This window comes from Macaca fascicularis, chromosome 4, assembly GCF_037993035.2.
Source record: "Macaca fascicularis isolate 582-1 chromosome 4, T2T-MFA8v1.1".
NCBI classification, from domain to species: Eukaryota; Metazoa; Chordata; class Mammalia; order Primates; family Cercopithecidae; genus Macaca; species Macaca fascicularis.
This window is the reverse complement of record NC_088378.1, coordinates 141141545-141161527: the sequence shown is the minus strand read 5'-3', so window position 1 is coordinate 141161527 and position 19983 is coordinate 141141545. Positions and strand designations below refer to the sequence as shown.

The following is a 19983-nucleotide window of genomic DNA, read 5'->3' as shown; positions in this document are numbered from 1 at the left end:
CTGTGTAGATGATCTGTCTCATGCTGAGGTTGGGATGTTGAAACTCCCCTCTCTTATTTTATTGGAGTCTATGTCTCTTGTTAGATGTAGTAATATTTGTTTTATGAATCTAGATGCTCCAGTGTTTAGTGCATATATATTTTGAATTGTTCTATTCTCTTCTTGGATGGATCTCTTTATGGTTATGTGATGGCCTTCCTTATCTTTTAAAAAAAGTGTTCTTGACTTACAGTTTATTTTATCTGCTATAAGTATAGCTACTCCTGCTCACTTTTGGTTTCCATTTGCATAGATAACCTCTTGCCATTCTTTTACCTTCTGTCTCTATGGATTCTGGTGAGGTGGTGTTACTGGTGAGTTTTTTTTGTAAGCAGAATATAGTTAGATCATGTTTTCTACCCATTCAGTCATTCTAAATCTTGTAAGTGGAGAATTTAATCTGTTTATATTCCAGATTTTTATTAATATGTGAAGCTTTCTGCCGAGACCAGCTCAGTCGGGGAGACCCTAATCCAGTGGTGCTAGAGGAATTAAAGACACACACAGAGAAATATAGAGGTGTGAAGTGGGAAATCAGGGGTCTCACAGCCTTCAGAGCAGACAGCCTCAAACAGAAATTTACCCACGTATTTATTAACTCAAGCCAGTGATAAGCATTGTTTCTATAGGTTATAGATTACCTAAAAGTATTCCTTATGGGAAACAAAGGAATGGGCCAAAATAAAGGCATGCGTTTGGCTAGTTGTCTGCCACAGGAACATATCCTTAAGGCACAGATCGCTCATGCTATTGTTTGTGGTTTAAGAACGACTTTAAGCAGTTTTCCGCCCCCGGTGGGCCAGGTGTTCCTTGCCCTCATTCCGGTAAACCCACAACCTTCCAGCGTGGGCATCATGGCCATCATGAACATGTCACAGTGCTCCAGAGATTTTGTTTATGGCCAGTTTTGGGGACAGTTTATGGCCAGATTTTGGGGGGCCTGTTCCCAACAGCTTTGTTCCTGTCACATTGTTGTTTTCTGGTTGTTTTATATGTCCTTTGTCTTTTTCTCTTATTGCTTGTCATTATGGTTTAGTGGATTTCTGTAGTAGGACCATTTGAGAACTTTCTCTTCCTCTTTTGTGTGATTGCTTTACCAGTGACTTTATACTTGTGTATGTTTTCTTGGTAATAATGTGGAAATGTTGAAAATGTTGTCCTTTCAATTCCAGGTTTAGGACTTTCTTGAGCATTTCCTGTATGCCCTGTCTAGTGGTAATGAAGCCTTTCAACATTTGCTTGTCTTGGAAAGATAATTTCCTTTTCAATTATGAAGAATAATTATGCTTGGTTTATTACTCTTGGCTTGGCAGTTCTTTTCTTTCAGGACTTTGATTATACTATCCTGTTCTCTTCTGGCCTGTAAGATTTCTGCTAAGAAATCTGCTGTTAGAGCTGGGCAGGGTAAGATTTCTGCTAAGAAATCTGCTGTTAGAGTAATTACAGGCATTACTCACACCTGTAATCCCAGCACTTTGGGAGACTGAGGTGGGCAGATCATGAGGTCAAGAGATAGAGACCATCCTGGCCAACATGGTGAAATCCCATCTCTACTAAAAATACACACACACACACACACACACACACACACACACACATACACAAAACTAGCTGGGTGTGGTGGCGTGTGCCTGTCATCCCAGCTCCCTGGTAGGCTGAGGTGGGAGAATCCTGAACTCAGGAGGCAGAGGTTACAGTGAACCAAGATTGCACCACTGCACCACTGCACTCCAGCCTGGCAACATAGCAAGACTCTGTCTCAAAAAAGAAAAAAAGAAAAAAAAAAGAAAACAAATCTGCTGTTAGTCTATCTAATAGGGTTTCCTTTATGGGTGACTAAATGCTTTTCTCTTGCTGTTTTTAGGATTTGTGTTTTACCTTAGACTATAGAAAGTCTGATTACATGGCATGGAGAAGAACTTTTTGCCTTGTATTTTTCTCAGAATTGTTGAACATTTTGTACCTGAATGTCTATATCACTTGCTAGACTTGGGAATTATTCATCTATTTTTTCATTAAATAAGTTTTCTAATCTGGTCTTTGTCTGTTTTCTCTTGAGGATACCAATAATTTGAATATTTGGTTGTTTATATTGTACCAAATGTCACAAAGGCTTTGCTCATTTTTTTGTGTGTGTGTTTTTGCCTTATTGAATTATTTCACAGTATATCTTCAAGATTTGGAATTTTTCCTTCTGCCTGACCTAGTATATTGTTGGAGCTTTCAAATGTATTTGGGATTCCATGTCATGAATTCTTTAATTCCAGAATTTCTGTTTTTATTTTTAAATCTATATCTTTTGTAAATTTCTTATTCATATCCTGAATTATTTTTATGTTTTCTTTGTATATTTTTTCAGAATTCTTTTGTATCTCACTTAATTTCTGTAAAATAAATGTTTTGAATCATTTATCTGGAATCTTGAAAATTTCTTTTTGATTAAGATCTATTGTGTTCCTTTGGGTTTTTTTTTTTTTTTTTTTTTTGCTTTTTCGTGTTTCTTTGTCCGAATGTTAATATTTTTACATCTGATATAACAGTCAGTTCTTCCTATTTTTGCATTTTGTTTCATAGTGGAGAACTTTTTCCTGAAGTTGAGTCTATGGTGTTGGTTGTGTGGGGTACTTTGTATTTGATTCTGGGTGTAGTACGTAGTAAAGTACTATGGTCTCTGTATAATTTCTTTGGCTGTAGACAGTGTTAATAGTATCTGTGATTTCTTCTGTTCATTAGGGTGTGGTTATTAGTGAGGCTGTGGTGAAGATGTGCTGAGTACTGGGATGCCACATGAGACAGTCTTCAGGCTCCAGTGGTGGCAGTGGTGTGCTGAGTGTTCCTATCTTTGTGCCCCAAGGTGGTGTATACGGGTATTTGTGTTGGTGGTTACTGGTGGGCTGATTCCTGGGCCTGCTTGGATGCCAGTAGTGGCAGTGGTTAACTGGGTGGGTGGGTAGGTGGGGTCTTTGGCTCCTGGGCAGCTAGCTTGGTAGTGGCGATGCTGGGCTGATTCTCTGGGTCCCAAGCAGTGTGCATTGTTAGCAGCAGCTATGATAGGTTGGGTAGGATGCCCATAGGTGGTGTTTGTAGGTAGGTGACAGCTAAGGTGATTGCACCCAACCTCAGGTACCCAGGAGGAGTGTGCAGGTGCCCAAGGTGGTGGATTGGGTAAAGGAATTCTCAGGCCCTGGGGCTGTGTTCTCTGTCTCAGTGAGAGGGGTCAATGAAGCTGTCTCTTCATGATTAAATGCTGTGCCAACTAGTCCCTTAATTTTGTTTTTGCCTAGAGGACTGAAACATTTATTATAGTTTAGGTCTGCTGGTTATTTTTTTCACTCCCTATATGTCTAAAATACCTTCGTTTGTTTGTTTGTTTATTTTTGAGACAGAGTCTCATTCTGTTGCCCAGGCTGAAGTGCAGTGGTGTGATCTTGGCTCTCTGCAACCTCTACCTCCCGTGTTCAAGTGATTCTCCTGCCTCAGCCTCCTGAGTAGCTGGAATTACAGGTGCGTGCCACCATGCCTAGCTGATTTTTGTATTTTTAGTAGAGACGAGGTTTCACCATGTTGGTCAGGCTGGTCTTGAACTCCTGACTTCGTGATCTGCCCACCTTGGCCTCTCAAAGTGTTGGGATGACAGGCCTGAGCCACAGTGCCTGGCCTAAAATCCCTTTATTTTTTGATGGTTATATTGAAGGTGTGTTAGCTTAATTTAATCATTACACATGGTATACATATATGAATATATCAAGCAATATCTCCCAGATGTATTATAATTTGTCAATTGAAATTATACATATCTATTTGAAAAAGGTATTGTTTTCTGTGAATAGAATCTAGTTTCATAGCATTTTCCTTTTAGGACCTTAAGATGTTGCTCATCTGTCTCCTCATTTGCATGGTTTCCAGTGAAATACCTGCTGTCATCTTTATTATTATTATTATTATTATTTTCACTTTCTGCTTTTTCAATGTTCTCTTTTTCTGTGGTTTTCAACAAATACATGGATTTTTTTTTTACCCAGAATTATAGAATGAACTTGAGAAACAACGTATAGGGAGGGCTTTTTGGCTACTGGTTTCAAATTATTAGAAACAGTCGTTTGCTACTTGTTTTATTAGGTCACAGGCTAATTTCCTCAGAGTATTCTTGTATTGAAGAATGTCATAATTCATTTTATTGGTCATCTCTAAAACCATAAAAACCCTAGAAATAAACCTAGGCAATACCATTCAGGCCATAGGCATGGTCAAGGACTTCATGACTAAAACACCAAAAGCAATGACAACAAAAGCCAAAATTGATGAATGGGATCTAATTAAACTAAAGACCTTCTGCACCACAAAAGAAACCACCATCAGAGTGAACAGGTAACCTATAGAATGGGAGAAAATTTTTACAATCTACTCATCTGACAAAGGGCTAATATCCAGAATCTACAAATAACTTAAAGAAATTTACAAGAAAAAATCAAACAAAACGTGGGTAAAGGATATGAACAGACATTTCTCAAAAGAAAACATTTATGTAGCCAACAGACACCTGAGAAATGCTCATCATCACTGGCCATCAGAGAAATGCTAATCAAAACCACAATGACATACCATCTCACACCCGTTAGAATGGCAATCATTAAAAAGTCAGGAAACAACAGGTGCTGGAGAGGATGTGGAGAAAAAGGAACACTTTGACACTGTTGGTGGGACTGTAAACTAGTTCAACCATTGTGGAAGACAGTGTGGCAATTCCTCAAGGATCTAGAACTAGAAATACCATTTGAACAGTGGTCCCATTACTGGGTATATACCCAAAGGATTATAAATCATGCTGCTATAAAGACACATGCACATGTATGTTTATTGCGGCAGTATTCACAATAGCAATGACTTGGAAGCAACCCAAATGTCCTTTGTAGGGACATGGATGAAGCTGGAAACCATCATTCTGAGCAAACTATTGCAAGAACAGAAAACCAAACATTGCATGTTCTCCCTCATAGGTGGGAATTGAACAGTGAGAACACTTGGACACAGGGTGGGGAACATGACACACCGAGGCCTGTTATGAGGTAGGGGCAGTGGGAAGGGATAGCATTAGGAGATATACCTAATGTAAATGACTAGTTAACAGATGCAGCTAACCAACATGGCACGTGTGTACATAAGTAACAAACCTGCACGTTGTGCACATGTACCCTAGAACTTAAAGTATAATAAAAAAAAAAATGGTCATCTTGGCTAAAGCATGGTGCCTAGAGAGGTGGTCAAGCATTATTCTGGATGATTTATGAGGATGTTTGTTGGATGAGATTAACATATAAATAGCTAGACTTTGAATAAAGTAGATTGATGTCTATCATGTGGGTGGGCTTCATTCAATTCATTGAAGGTGTAAATTAAACAAAACGCTGACCTTCCTCGAGCAAGATGGAACTCTGCAGCAGACAGCGCTGGGATTTGAACTGCAGTATCAGTCATCTGACCCACAAACAGCTGGTTGGTTTGTGTACAGCGTTTGCAAGATGAATGGACAACATCCTGTCTGGAAGTCCACCTCTTTTATCACAGAAGGTAAAAACAGAAGAGCTCTTGTGGACTTAATTGCATAGTGTTTTCTTAGCAGTGGTGGAAGAAATGAACAATGATAAAGCTCCTACGTTTTAGTTTTTACTGACTTACAGGGAGTGACTAATGGCCTGGCTATATAATCAATCAGGAGAGCAATGGGAAAGTTACCTATGAAAAGAATGCGCATATGAGGCAAGTCCTGTGGAAATCACTATGGTAATTTCAGGGGTTCATTAATGTAAGATCTGTTAATTCCTGATAAAGTTTGGATGTTGTTCTTGTGCAGATCTCATGTCGAGATGTGATCCCCAGCATTATAGGTGGGGCCTGGAGGGAGGGAGGTGGTTGGATCATGAGGTCAGTTTCTCATGAATCATTTAGCACTGTCCCCTCAGTGCTGTTCAGTGCCCCTCAGAATAACTCCCTTCCAGGTTTGGAAGGTGATTGAAATCAACAAGAATTTGTCTCCAAGTGTTTGCCAGGTGCCCCTGAAATTCCAGCTATGAGAGCGGCTGAGGCAGAAGGATATCTTGAGTCCAGGAGTTAGATTTTAGCCTGAGCAACATTAGAGACCAATCGGGGAAACATCAAGATTACATCTCAAAAACAACAACAAAAAACCCACGTTTGCTTGTGGTGATCACCTGAGTCCGTGAAATAAGTAGACATTGGGGCCTTAGCAACGCAGAGATAGGTGGAATCAAGACATATTCCTCTTGCATTCCACACATCACAGGCACAAAATACACATAAGAAGTGCTTTCTTTAACAAAAAAGAGAGATAGCATATGGCTATGTGGCAGATTCTTTTATGGGAAGGCCTTGAAAATACATAGCTGGCAAGTTAGACTGATACCATTAGCCCCAGGAAGCAGCAAATGGGTCTTGGCAGGAACAGATCCTCACCCTGGAGTGGGCTTTGTTCAGCTGGTGGTAGGTGTGTTACCAAACTAAACTGGGGTCCACTCACCTGGGGCAGTAAAAACAAACATCCACACTGAGACTGTAGTGGGAGAAATGAGGGCATTTATGTGTAGGGCGCCAAACAAAGAGAATCAGGCAACACACGCTTAAGACCCACCGTTTTTGATGACTCACAAGCAAGGATTTTTAAAGGCAGGGGCAAATTTCGGGAAAGCAGAGTTACAGGCAACATCATAAATCAATGCTTAGAAGTGACACACTGCTTCGGCCTTAAAAGGTGGAATATCCTCCTGAGGGAGCTTACAGGTGTTAGGTAGATTTAAAGATTCTCTGATTTGTGATAGATAAGGAAGCAAAGCTTCCTCACACAGCTTCCTTACACAGCTCGGGGGGGAGTAGAGAGGAATGTTCAGGCCTGGCTTGTGGACTTGACTCTCTCCCGCCCCTCAGGAAGAAATTTAGAACAAAGAACGGCGGTCAGAGTTCAGTCCTCAGTTTCCCCTTTATAAGGTCTCCCTGTCAGTGGATCTATTAGGTGGGAATCTATATTTCTGAAAAAATACTGAGAGACATATGTTAAGATGTTATTTTTAGTTTCTGTAGAGAATCAAAGATGTTGTGACTCTAACTTCCTTGGCTATTGTTTTAAGCTATCATTACCTTCTTGTTTATAACGTCACTCACTTGCTTTTTAGGGCTGGCTAGGTGCCTGGAGTTTCTGTTGAAGGAACTGAAGGTTTTTCTTTATTTCCAGGTTGGGGGGCCCTGGCAGGCTTCTAAGAGAGGTTCCTCCTTTATCTCAGATGCAAATGCTCGGAGTGCTACAAAGAACTTGAATGGGAGGTACTGCAACCATGTGGACCACTGAGTCACATTTCTTTACACCGGAAAATGCACCTGCTCAAAATATCCAACAATGGTCAGAGAGACATCCTCCTCAAAGGAAGAGTTCCATAGAGAATTAAAACAGCCAATTGAAACATTGGGTATATAAAGCAAGAGTGGGGAAACAAGCACGAAGGGTGGGCTTATACACCTTCATGAGTGTGCTCACACTTGGCATGAGAGTATCCTCTCTTTTCCTGGTGGATCAGGGGAAGGTGCCGGTGTTATCTACATATATTTCCTCCCATGGTGGGAGGACACTGGAATGATGACTGTAATTCACCTCAACTTGCTTTTCTCATCCCTGATGCAGTGGTCCCAGGACTAGGGATGCAAATAGAGTCCAGAAACAGGAATTATTCCTAAGCAATGAACTGTAAAAATATTTTGTGTCCTTTATGTAATAATTTCTAGGGGCCTGTAGAAGAAGGCTGTGCCTTCACTGCACCTGGCAAAGTTGGGGCTAACACTGAATGCAGCTGTATTGCCTGGGGTCAGATAGCCACCCAGTTCTCTACCTGCATACCCCTCCCCTCTATGAACTGGAATGGATGATGCGAGACAATTGCTAGAACAGTATTGGTCCCTGCAGTCCAAGCCAGCACAGCAGCAGAGCCTAGTGTTCCTTCCGAAATTATAAATGTTTAGTATAAATGAAGAGAAGGAGAAATAGTAGCTGAGGGTAAATGAATGAATAAATGGGTTATGTAATGAGGAAAATCCAATGTTACATGAACTACTCGAAAGAGATATAAACAAGAGATGATATTGTCTCTTAGCTCGATTTTGCCAGATGCCTGAAAGGGTGCAGCCATATGTTGCTGAGACTATTCCTGTTTTTGGACTGCACTGGGATAATTGTTAATGACCAAAGAGGATTCTGGTAATGTGCCAGGATCTTTTCACTGTTATGATTCTTCTGGTATAGGAGATCTGTGATTGGCCAGGCACAGTGGCTCACGCTTTTAATTCCGTCAGTTTGGGAGGCAATGGTAGAAACATTGTTTAAGGCCAGGAGTTTGAGACCAGCCTGGGCAAAATAGTGAGACCCATTTCTACAAAATATTTAAAAATTAGTTGGACATGGTGGTGTGCACCTGTAATGCTATCTACTCAGTAGGCTGAGGCAGAAGGATCACTTGAGTCCAGGAATTTGAGGTTATAGTGAGCTATGATTGTGCCTCTGCATTCTACCCTGGGCAACAGAGCAAGAGATTGTCTCTAAAATAAAATAATAAATATTATAAAAAGAGATAAGAGATAATGTGGTCAAAACCAGGGTGCGATCTGTGTCCAATAAAAATATTTGATCTTTGTCCCTGTTTCCTGACAACCGGGTTCTAGAACATTTGCAGTCTCCTCAGTGATAAACATGACTTCAATATGGCAATGAGATGACTGTGGGGTGAGGGGCTCCTAGATAGCTTCAGAATGGGGACTGGTTGCCAGAAACACGAAGTGCGATTAGAGGATTGGAACTTTTAGCCCCATCCCTAAAGTCTGGGAAGGAAAGAGAGGCTGGAGGTTGAGTTCAGTCACACAGTGGCCAGTGATTTAATTAATCTTGCCAAACAATGAATTTTACATAGAAACTTCTAGAGATTGGGTTTCGGAGAGCTTCCCAGTTGGTGAGCACATCCGTGTCCCCACGTGCTGGGAGGGTGGTGAACTCCATCTCCACGGGGACAGAGGCTCCTGTGCTCAGAGCCCTTCCAGACCCCACCCTGTGCACCTCTTCATCTGGCTGCTCATTTGTATCCTTAACTGCTGTAGTTTGAATGTTTCCCTAAAAAAGCATCTGTTGGATATTTCATCCCGAATGCAACATTTTTAAGAAATGGGACCTCTGAGAGGTGATTGAACCATCAGAGCTCTGCCTTCATTAATGGATTAAGGCTCATCATAAAAGGACCTGAGGCTGTGAGTTTGACCTCCTTTTCCCCCTACCTCTCACCCTCTCTTGCCCTTTTGTTTTCTACCAGATACAGTCCCTTGATCTGGGAATTCCCATCCTTGACACTATGAATGAAACAAATTTCTGTTTTTTATTAGTGATCCAGTCTCAGGTGTTCTGCTATAGTGGCATAATTTAAACCAGGGGTCACTTACCCCCGGGCTGCAGACTGGTAGAAGTTTCTGGCCTGGTAGGAACCAGACCGCACAGCAGCAGTTGATCGGTGGGCGAGAGAGCATGAGCATGACCACCTGTCAGATCAGTGGCCGAATTAGATTCTCATAGAAGCACGAACCCTATTGTGAGCTCTGCATGCGAGAGATCTAGGTTGCACGCTCCTTATGAAACACTAATGCCTGGTCATCTGAGGTGCAACAGTTTCATCCAAAACCATTTCCCTCTGGCTTCTGCCACCTCCACTGGTCCATGGAAAAACTGTCTTCCATGAAACTGGTCCTGGGTGCCAAAAAGGTGGGGATTTAAGCTATAAAAATAAAAAAAACCTGCAATACTGAGTGTGAAAGGAAAGTAAAATTTCAGGACTCCCAATTCAGTATACCGAAGGGAAAAGTTAAGTTTGGAGACTGAGTGATGGAAAAACTGCCTTTCTTTTGTTCCTAAACAAATAACTGCGAAGATAGAAGACCCCATATCTCCCCAGGTGGCCTCCCTCACAAACTGCTCACAAGATAATTCCTTGTGGGCCCCAACATCTTTACTCTAAAATGGAGTTTTGTTGACTTTCCCTCAACAATGTAAATTAACAGGTTATCTTCACAGGCACAAGACAAAGACAAGACTAGACATCATCCCTTCACCCAACCGGAGACAAACGCATATTTGAGTTTTCTACCCAACGTTTACTTTATCTTATGTAAAATGCAGATCTACTGAGCATGAGATGAATGCATAATTGACGGTTTTTTTCTTCTGCTGGCTGCTCTTTCCCCTATAAATATTGAAGTCCTCAAAACCCCGTTAGGAAAAAGCATGGGCCACAGATACTACAATGATTTGTGTCTCTGTTTCCAAGTTGCATCTTCAGCTTGACAAAATAAACTTCTAAACTGACTGAGACCTATCTCAGATATTTTTTGGTTTACATGACTATAGCAACTTCCTGAGTTCTTTGTGTTAATGTAAGAATTCTCAAACCTTGGGGGGTGAGAGACCCCTGACTTTGTAGCCATGATAGACAGAAGTGCAGGTAACCTGGGACCCAATACTTGTGACTTGCATCTGAACTGAGGACAGTCTTGTGGGACTGAGCCCTTAAACCTGTGGAGCCTGAGGTGAACTCCAGGTAGTTAGTGTCAGAATTGAGTCGAACTCTAGGACTCCCAGCTGCTGTTAGAGAATCAGAAAGTTATTTGGTTGGAGGAAAACCCCATCACCATCCCACAGAGAGAAACTTAGAGTAAGAGTAAGCAAGCACACCTCTATCTTTTTGGTCCCAGAGGAAAAGATAGACAAAATGTAAGCATTTATTTCATGTCCCTAATCTACTAAACACAGGTTGCTACCAGCTGTTCATTGTCCAGACGTGGAGTGGCCCTACCTCTAACCTAGAAGTTAGGATTTTTTAGGCCTTTGAGGGTGTCACATAAAAACTAATAAATGTTAGAGATTCTTTCCCCAGAAATATTTCAATACACAAGAAAATATAAATATTAATATAAAATATCGGTGTGGACTCAGATCCTTGGAGATCTTACAATACTGGGTGTTTTACTCCTAGTAAGAGACAAAGCTTAGGGAAGCTGTTTGAATAATCATTTCGCTATCACACAATGCCACTCCAATAATCTAGAGTGTGACCTGGGATAGACCAAAACTTGATGTAATAACCTATCCTCAACGGAATGGGTGGAAACATGTTATTTATTAGTCACTGGTTCATTCAGACACTCCGCGTGCCTGCCAGGTACCAGATAAAGTTCTCGTCCTGGATCACTGCTCCAAGAATTAAAATTTGTCACTTTTCCCCACCCCTCACACTCCAGCACTTGAACCCTCTTATTACATCAGAATTCCACACTGTCAATGAAAAGAGTCAAACTCGGTAACATATTGAAGAGATTTATTCTGAGCCAAAAATGAGTGACCACATCCTATGACACAGTCCTCAGGAGACCCTGAGAACATGTGCTCAAGGTGGTTGTGGCACAGGTTGGTTTTATACATTTTAGGAAGATATGCGATATCAATGAAATACATTTAAGCTATACATTGGCTCAGTTCAGAAAGTTGGAACAATTTGAAGCAGGCAAGGTTTGCGGGGTAGTGCTTCCGGGTTATAAGTAGATTTTTAATTTTTCTGATTGGCAGTTGGTTGAGTTACTATCAATAGAAAGGAACGTCTGGGTTATGACAAGAGGTTGTGGAGTCCAAAATTTTCTCATGCAGATGACGCCTCCAGGTGCCAGGCTTCAGAGAGAATAGATTGTAAATGTTTCTGATCAGATTTAAGGTCTGTGTTGATGGTAAATGCTGGTCAGCTTTTCCTGAATTCCAAAAGGAAAGACGGCATAATCATGGTGGCTTGAGCCAGTCTTTCAGGTTAACTTTTGAGCACCCTGGCTGAGGGTGTCCATTAAGATGGTTAAGAGTGGGTGGCTTTGATGTTTATTTTTGGTTTACAACATGTAAAACGTTGAGAGGGGACAGAAACCACCTCCCTCCCTGGAAGAGGACAAGACTCCAGTCACCCCTGCAGTTGATCATGGACATGCGTCTTAAGCTCCACCAGTCCAGTGACCACCTGCTGAAGAGGTGTCGTTGTCTCAGGTAAATACTAAGGGTTTGTCATCTCATGCCAAGAAGATGAAGGACACTGACATATGAGGAGTGAGTTTAGGAGTAAAGGGTTGAATAGGTAAAAGAAAGACAAAGGGGAACAACTCTCTTCTTGTGAGAGAGAGGGGCACCCAAAAGGGAATTCCGGCCTGAAATGGGAGTGCATTGGATTTTACAGGCAGGCTTGAGGAGATGGTGTCTGATTTATGTAGGGCCCACAGGTTGGTTGGACCAGTCGTGATATTTACACAGTGCGTGTGGAAGGCTGTTCACCCCACCCTCATCCTATTATGCAAATGGGCTTTCCCCTTGACCGGTGCCATGTTGTCTGCTCCTTACTGTAAACGTGCCTGGCAAAGAGAAGGGAAGATGGAGTTGCCATTGTGAACATGCCCAGTCCCAGGTGTCCTATTCCTATTGGTACAGCTGCCGGCATTCACCCGTGCAAGCTTCCAGCTTACTTGTCTATGTCTGAAGCTTGATATTACAGGCTGCTCCTTGTTAGAAAAGAAAATAGTTTGGAGCCTGCTTTTCATTAAAAGTCTTCCATACCCTCACTACCTGTCTAAATAATTTCTTCTTAACTGCAATATCACTGCCAGACTGAGCCAGAATGAGGTGACAGAGAGGCTGGGACTGTGCAGAACACATTTTAGTAAAGATGGCTGAGTGACAGTAGTGATGTCCAATTTTCAAGTGCAGCAGTGACGTCTGTCCTGGCCTCGGGGTCCAGTGTCCAGCACCAGGGTGTCAGAGGTGTGAGCAGTGGCGTCTGTGCTCAGCAGCAGGGGCAGTTGTTCCTAGGAGGGACTTGATCCAGGGTGGGCTGTGGATTCTGTTCCTGGATGTGTAGGTTCCAGCCTGCTTCTGTGGCCTTCCCCACAATAAAACTAGCCCCCAATACCAGATATTTGACTTAATGTGTACATTACAGAAATTTGTTTTCCGTAGTTTGCTCCAAGAAGTGAGTGGGAAATGAGTCTGTGGGCGAGTGTCAGAGAGCGGCATTCAGGGGTGTTCTTTGTGCGAGAGCCACATCCTGAATTCTGTACCTGGCCTCCACCCCACTGTGGAGAGATCAACAGGGAATATCACATCTTATAACTGATAATACACATCCTCCCTTTTCTTTCTGTGAGAAAAATCCTCTTTTAAACAGAGTTTGAAAACCCACCCCACCCTGGGCACTCTCTGATCTCTGATCTCAGTGGTTCTTGATCTGGCTGAGCAACATGATTGCTGGTGGGGGCTTAGAAAATACTCAGGCCACTCCCCAGAACCCCTGTCTCAACGTTTTATGCATAAAACCAAGGATTCGTTTATCTAACATGCCCTAGAGGTGAGGCTGATGCTCAGACATGTGGGATCCTGGTGTTCTTGCTACTCCAAGTGTGATCTGGAGACCAGCAACATGAGCTCCAGCCTTGTTATAAATCCAGAATCTCTTGCTCGACTCCAGACTTCTTGTATCTCAGCACCACGTCTGGGTGATCCCTGTGCACACGGGAGTTCCTTGTCTAAGTGTCCTCTAGATATGGGGTCAGAACTGTGCAGTCTGCTCTGGGTGTGGTCTGATCACATCCCTTACAACTGCAGGTCCAGGGTTCAGTCCTTGCCCTCATTCTTTTCCACAGTCAATCACTCCCTTGGTGCCCTCATTCATGCTTGAGGTTTTAAGTATCATTTATATAGTGTGAGCTCCTAAATCTATTTCTCCAGCCAAGTCTATTTCTCCTTTCCTCTAAAGTCTGGAGTTGTCTGTCCAAATTCCACCCCAGCTCCCCCACCTGCATTCCTAGTAGACATCTCCACTGAGTGCCTGTGATGCCCCCTCCTCAGTATGCTCCTGCCAGAGTCTCCCCATCTCCACTGACGGCAGCTCCACCCTTCCTTCTACTCACTCATTTTACAACTATGGGTGTCCTTGATTCGTCTTTCTCACACCACAGATACAATCCATTGGCAAATACTGTGAGTCCATCTTCAAATGCATCCAGAATCCCCTCACAACCCACTAGTTCCCCTGCTCACAGCCCAGTCAAGGTAACTGACATCTCCAGCCTGGAATACTGCACTCGCTTCCTACTGTTTTCCCTTCTGCCTCCCTCGTCCCTCACCTCTCAATTCTGTTGTCAGCACAGCAGTCAGAGAGATCCTTTTAAAAGAGAAGTTATATCATGGCCCTCTTCTGCTCAAAACTGTCCTCTGACTCTTCATTCCACTCAGAGCAAAGGTCAGATTCGACCCCATTCCCCTCAAGCCCACCTGCTCTGGCCGCACCTCTGACCTCACCTCAGTTTCTCTCTGTCCAGCCCTCCTGGCCTCCTTATTCTTCTGGGAACACAGACACCTTCCTGCCATAGTGCATTTGGACTGGAGGTTCCTCTGTCTGGAAAGAACTTCCCCAGACATCCTCACGTCCCTCAAATCTTTCCTCAGAAGTCACCTTTGCAACAAGGCACACACTGACTACCCAGCACAACAGCCACATTCCCTGTCCCCACTGCCCACATCCTGGATCACCTGCCTCACAGCACTTACCACCTTCTAGCACTTTCCTTCCTTACTCTGGTTATAGCGTATCTAACGTCTGCCTCTTTCCACTGGAACATATGCTACAAAAGGCCAGAGATTTTTCTGATTTTACTTAAATGGTGTTCCCCAGATTAGAACCATTCTGTCCTATGTCTGGTCAATGACAAAGGTCAGTTGAATGAATGATCACTGTAGAGCACCCCCCTATTCTAACAGCAGCATCTTTATTAACAGTCTTAGGCCAAATGCTGTTTTGTGGCAGGTACAGCACAAGGTCCCCTCACACTGAGATACAGGCCGCCTATGTTTTTCTCAGCAGTGCTGCTTGTGTGCCCTCCCTCCCCCATCCCTCTTACTACAGCAACACCCCCCATGCCCCCAACCCCAGCACAATGCAGCACAAAACCAGGTTCTCTCTTCAGGAAAGAACAGTCCTTGAAGATAGGTCCAATTTCACAGACAAACATAAGTCTAAATTAGACTCTGCTTTATAGATTCATGAGTTGGGATTGGATTCAGCGCCAAGATCACTAGAAACAAAGCAGGGAGAGAGGGCAGGAAACCAGAGCAGAACAGAAGCTCTAGAAGCAGGGCAGGAGGTGAATGTCTCTGAAAATTTGTCTCAGAATACACAGAGACCCCCGTGTGCAAGGGCCGCCCTTGGCGATGTCTGAGCCTCTGTGGTCACAGCTCCCGCTGGACAAGTTTCCACTGAAGGGACAAGGACGATGGGGCAGTGAAGGTGACCCAGCTGAGGACTGACCAAATAAAGCCCATGAAGAACTGAACAGCAACTAGGCACAGGCCCAGTCCACACTGGGCTCCTCACAGCCTTCTCCACCCCCACCTGCAACAGACTCAGCACAGCGAACATGTGGATTCTGGAAGGTTCTCAGGTCTTTATTTGCTCTCTCAAATTCTAGGAATTGACTTATTTAATTAATCCATCAAGCTCTCATAGCAGATATTTGAGAATACAAATTTATATTCAGATTCTTATTTTCAGTAGGGAAGTAAGAAGTTGCAGCTCAGTGCACATAAAGTTGAGACTGAGATGGAGACATCCAGCCCCACCTCTCTGGAACAGGAAAGATGACTGGGGAGGAAACACTGGTCAGCGTGGGAACAGGGGACACGGTGGACACGGGGGTGGGCTGTCTCTCCACCTCCTCACATTATGCTGACAGGGACGCAGACACGTTCAGATGCCTTTGCAGAAAGAGATGCCAGAGTGTCTTCAAAAGGGAGGCGTGAAGAAATCCTGCTTCTCAGTTCCACACAAGACAGTTGTCTCAGGCTACAGAAAACAAGTCATGAACAAAAAATTCAAGTCAGTCATGGTAAGTGATGACACTCTGAACAGCCACCACACACTCGAAACGTTACAATCAAAGAATCTCCATTACCCAGGCCTTTCCCTTCTGCCCCCGCCCCCCTACTCTAGACCCCAAGAATCTCACCTTTTCAAGCCGTGAGAGACACATCAGATCCCTGGGCACTGTTGCTGGCTGGGGTAGAACAAAAACATGAGCTGGTCAGAGCCCTCAGGAGACATGGGACAGAAGGAATTATGGGGTGGGTAAGCTCCTCCACACTCCCACCCCCACCACTTACATGCAGCCTGAGAGTAGCTCCCTCCTTTTCCACCTGCGGGAAGAAAATATCCTGTGAGGGGACTGGGAGGAAGCAAGGCCATAAGATCTTAGTGGAACCTCCTAGTATTGGTCCCAAGAGAAATTTCCAGAACTATGACTACAGACCCAGGGCAGGATCAGGGAACAGGAGGAAAGCAGCTGTGTGTCCTGGACAAACTGCCCTCCCAAGGTCTGTCCTTAGCAGGGACCTTCCCCTGACTCACGAATGCTGGAATCAGGACCCAATACCATAATCATCAAGGTGATACATCCGTCCTTCATTGTCACATGTGCTACACAACAGAGTAAGTGCTGGCACACAGGGCCCCAGGCTGGGTTAGCCCCTGTGTGGATGCTGCTTCCCAGGAATGAGGCAGGGAACACTTCTACCTGGGGCTTGAAACCCCCAGTGGGACAACAAAACCCAGACCCCACCCCTCACCCCTTCCCTACCTGAGCTCTTCCTCCTCCACATCACAGCAGCGACCACAGCTCCAGTGACCATAACTGCTAGGACAGCCAGGCCAACAACAATGCCCACGATGGGGATGGTGGACTGGGAAGATGGCTCTGGGAAAGGAGGGGAAGGTGAGGGGCCCTGACCCTGATCCAGAAGGGCTCCTGCTTTCCCTGAGTAGAGACATGACCCCTCATCCCCCTTCTTACCCCATCTCAGGGTGAGGGGCTCCGGCAGCCCCTCATGCTGCACATGGCACGTGTATCTCTGCTCTTCTCCAGAAGGCACCACCACAGCTCCCCACTTCTGGAAGGTTCCATCTCCCCCTGGCCTGGTCTCCACAAGCTGTGTGTCCTGAGTTTGTTCCTCCCCATCCCGCTGCCAGGTCAGTGTGATCTCTGCAGGGTAGAAGCCCAGGGCCCAGCACCTCAGGGTGGCCTCATGGTCAGAGACGGGGTGGTGGGTCACGTGTGTCTTTGGGGGATCTGATGGGAAGAGTCAGAAAATTCAGGCGCTTTGCATCTCTCATGGGACACTCCAGCAGCACCCATGTGACCACCCTGAGAATGAACAGGACACCTGGGGTGAGGGAGGGAGCACAGAACCCAGACACCAGCCTGGACACAGGCATCTGGGATAATCTCCTATTCCTTGGAGAGTTCTAGTCTCTGAGGGAGGAACAGGGACTTCTGGTCCTGACCTGAGTGGAGGCCGAGGGACTCAGAAAAGCTGGAATCAGACCTTCAAACGCATTTAGTGTGAGGCAGAGAATAAGGCCTGAGAGAAAAATTCACGGTGCCCAAGGCTCTCAGGAGTCAAAGGGGACCCCTGATCTGTATTCTAGGGACTGTCTTCCACTCCATGTCCTCAGAGACGTCATCCCTTAATTGTCCTAGAGAGCAGAGGGGCCCTCAGAGGAAATCAGGAAAACTCACGCCATTCTCCATTCAAGGGAGGGGACATTCTAGCACTGATCCCATTTTCCTCCCCTCCTCATGGGAGGCCATCCCGGGCGATCTAGAGGTGATGGGGAAGGCTCCCCACTGCCCCTGGTACTCGCGCGCTGCAGCGTCTCCTTCCCGTTCTCCAGGTATCTGCGGAGCCACTCCAGGCACTCGCCCTCCAGGTAGGCTCTCCACTGCTCTGCCTCACCGGCCGCTTCCCAGTTCCGCTGGGTGTTCTGAGCCGCCATGTCCGCGGCGGTCCAGGAGCGCAGGTCCTCGTTCAGGGCGATGTAATCCTTGCCGTCGTAGGCGTCCTGGTAATACCCGCGGAGGAGGCGCCCGTCGGGTCCCAGGTCGCAGCCGTACATCGTCTGGAGGGTGTGAGACCCTGGCCCCGCCCCCGTGGTCAGCCCCGCCCACCGAGCCCCGCCCCGCCCCGACCAACCCGCGAGGATTTTGTCCTCAAGTGAAAATGTAACCGGGTGAAGGCGCCTGGGGCTCTCCCCGGTCGAGGGTCTGGGCGGGTCCCGCGGCCTCGGGGCGGATCTCGGACCCAGAAACTCGGGTAAGACCCGGGTCGTCCGTGAGGGATGGGGAGGGGTCGTGACCTGCGCCCCGGGCCGGGGCCACTCACCCGCCTCGCTCTGGTTGTAGTAGCCGCGCAGGGTCCCCAGGTCCGCTCGGTCAGTCTGTGCGTTGCCCTTGGCGATCCGTGTCTGCTCTTCCCAATACTCCGGCCCCTCCTGCTCCATCCACGGCGCCCGCGGCTCCTCTCTCGGACTCTCGGCGTCGCTGTCGAACCGCACGAACTGCGTGTCGTCCACGTAGCCCACGGAGATGAAGCGGGGCTCCCCGCGGCCGGGCCGGGACACAGTGGTGTACAAATACCTCAAGGAGTGCGAGCCTGGGGGCGAGGAGAGGCTGAGACCCGCCCGACCCTCCTCCCCGCGCGGCTCCCCGGGTCCTGCGCCCCCGCCTGCGGTCCCCTCGCTCCTCCCCGCCGAGGCCAATTCCCTCCCAACCCCGCACTCACCGGCCCAGGTCTCGGTCAGGGCCAGGGCCCCCGAGAGCAGCAGGAGGAGGGTTCGGGGCGCCATGACCCGCATCTCGGCGTCTGAGGAGACTCTGAGTCCGGGTGGGCGCGTGGGGACTTTAGAACTGAGACCGCGGCGACGCTGATTGGCTTCTCTAGACATCCGACACCCAATGAGAGTGGGAACTGGGACGCGTGACGAGTATCCTGGAAGAAGGACCCGACACTGTTGGGAGAAGAAGTGAAACTAGGGGAGTGGGGAATCCCCAACTCTGCACCTCCCCAATGCAGATAAGGCCCGAGGCCCTGAGAGCCACGCCCGGGACCTGGGACTTCGTCCTGATCCCTCTCCGACACCAAGCCTCTTTGTCACACTGTCTGCCTGAGTCCTGGACAAGTATCTGTCTGTGGAAACCAGGGAGAGACCCCCCAGGCTGCACCCAGCCTCTTCCCCTTCGCTACTCGTCCTGGAATCCCCGTCCCTGAACTGGACTCCCTGCCTCCCTCTCCTACCTCTCCCCTTGGACCTTTGTACAGGGAAACTCATCACGGGGAACTTGATGCCAGAGAGTGAGCTCGCCCTGGGAATGGAGGTGTAGAGACAGGGGTTTTCTCTCTAAACCTGGTGAAGTTTTGTCTGAAGGCACCACATAGAGATTCTCATAGAGACGAAGTGTCCTTTTTGTTTATTAATACCGTAGGTAGCACAATATTGGTAATCCCTGAATGATTAGAAATCCAATTTGTAACAGACCTGTGTCAAAACAGCATTACAAAGCTCCTAAGTTTTACTTTCCCAGACTATGGATCTGTGGCTCTGGGTTGTTGCCTTTAAAATTACCTTCATTCCCTAGCCCGAGTTTCCCTGTGTGAGTCCAGAATATCTCCTGAACACAAAGAAGCAGGGTTTGTTACTGTCTGTTGCAACCGGGAGTCTGTAGTCATCACCTCAAAGTTGCGAGTGCTCCATGCCTGTTTTCCTGAACTATGAGCATCTAAGCAGTGTGCACATGTTATTTGGACACTTGATATTTTTGTAACTCTTTTTTTTAATCATAAGTAGCCAATTAGTTTTTAGGAAGTCCAACAAAATGTATTGAATACCGAATGCAAAGAACCCGCTGCTAGACTCTTCCACTGCTTTAGAATTCTTTCCTCTCTCCTTTTCCTCACCTCCTGCTTCTCCAGCCCTTCTCTCTGCCCCTCTCATCCTCACA

At 46.0% G+C, this 19983-nt stretch overlaps 1 protein-coding gene across 4 annotated transcripts in view; it reads right to left on the bottom strand.

Annotated features, from left to right (window-relative positions):
• Positions 1 to 18860, bottom strand: part of LOC135970329 (HLA class I histocompatibility antigen, B alpha chain) — a 170439-nt gene extending 151579 nt beyond the window's left edge. The window contains exons 1-8 of one of the 4 annotated variants that reach the window (XM_065543014.2): positions 18767 to 18860; positions 18368 to 18637; positions 17846 to 18121; positions 16999 to 17274; positions 16786 to 16902; positions 16313 to 16345; positions 16159 to 16206; positions 15581 to 15995 (exon numbers count right to left, since the gene is read on the bottom strand). In XM_065543014.2, the coding sequence (XP_065399086.1) occupies positions 16163 to 16206; positions 16313 to 16345; positions 16786 to 16902; positions 16999 to 17274; positions 17846 to 18121; positions 18368 to 18637; positions 18767 to 18839 (1089 nt within the window). In that variant the 5' untranslated portion in view covers positions 18840 to 18860 and the 3' untranslated portion in view covers positions 15581 to 15995; positions 16159 to 16162. Of the gene's footprint in view, positions 1 to 15580; positions 15996 to 16158; positions 16346 to 16785; positions 16903 to 16998; positions 17275 to 17845; positions 18122 to 18367 lie in introns of those variants that run through there. The other 3 variants (XM_065543011.2, XM_065543012.2, XM_065543013.1) reach the window with 3 other exon arrangements.
• Between the last annotated feature and the right edge of the window lie 1123 nt (positions 18861 to 19983).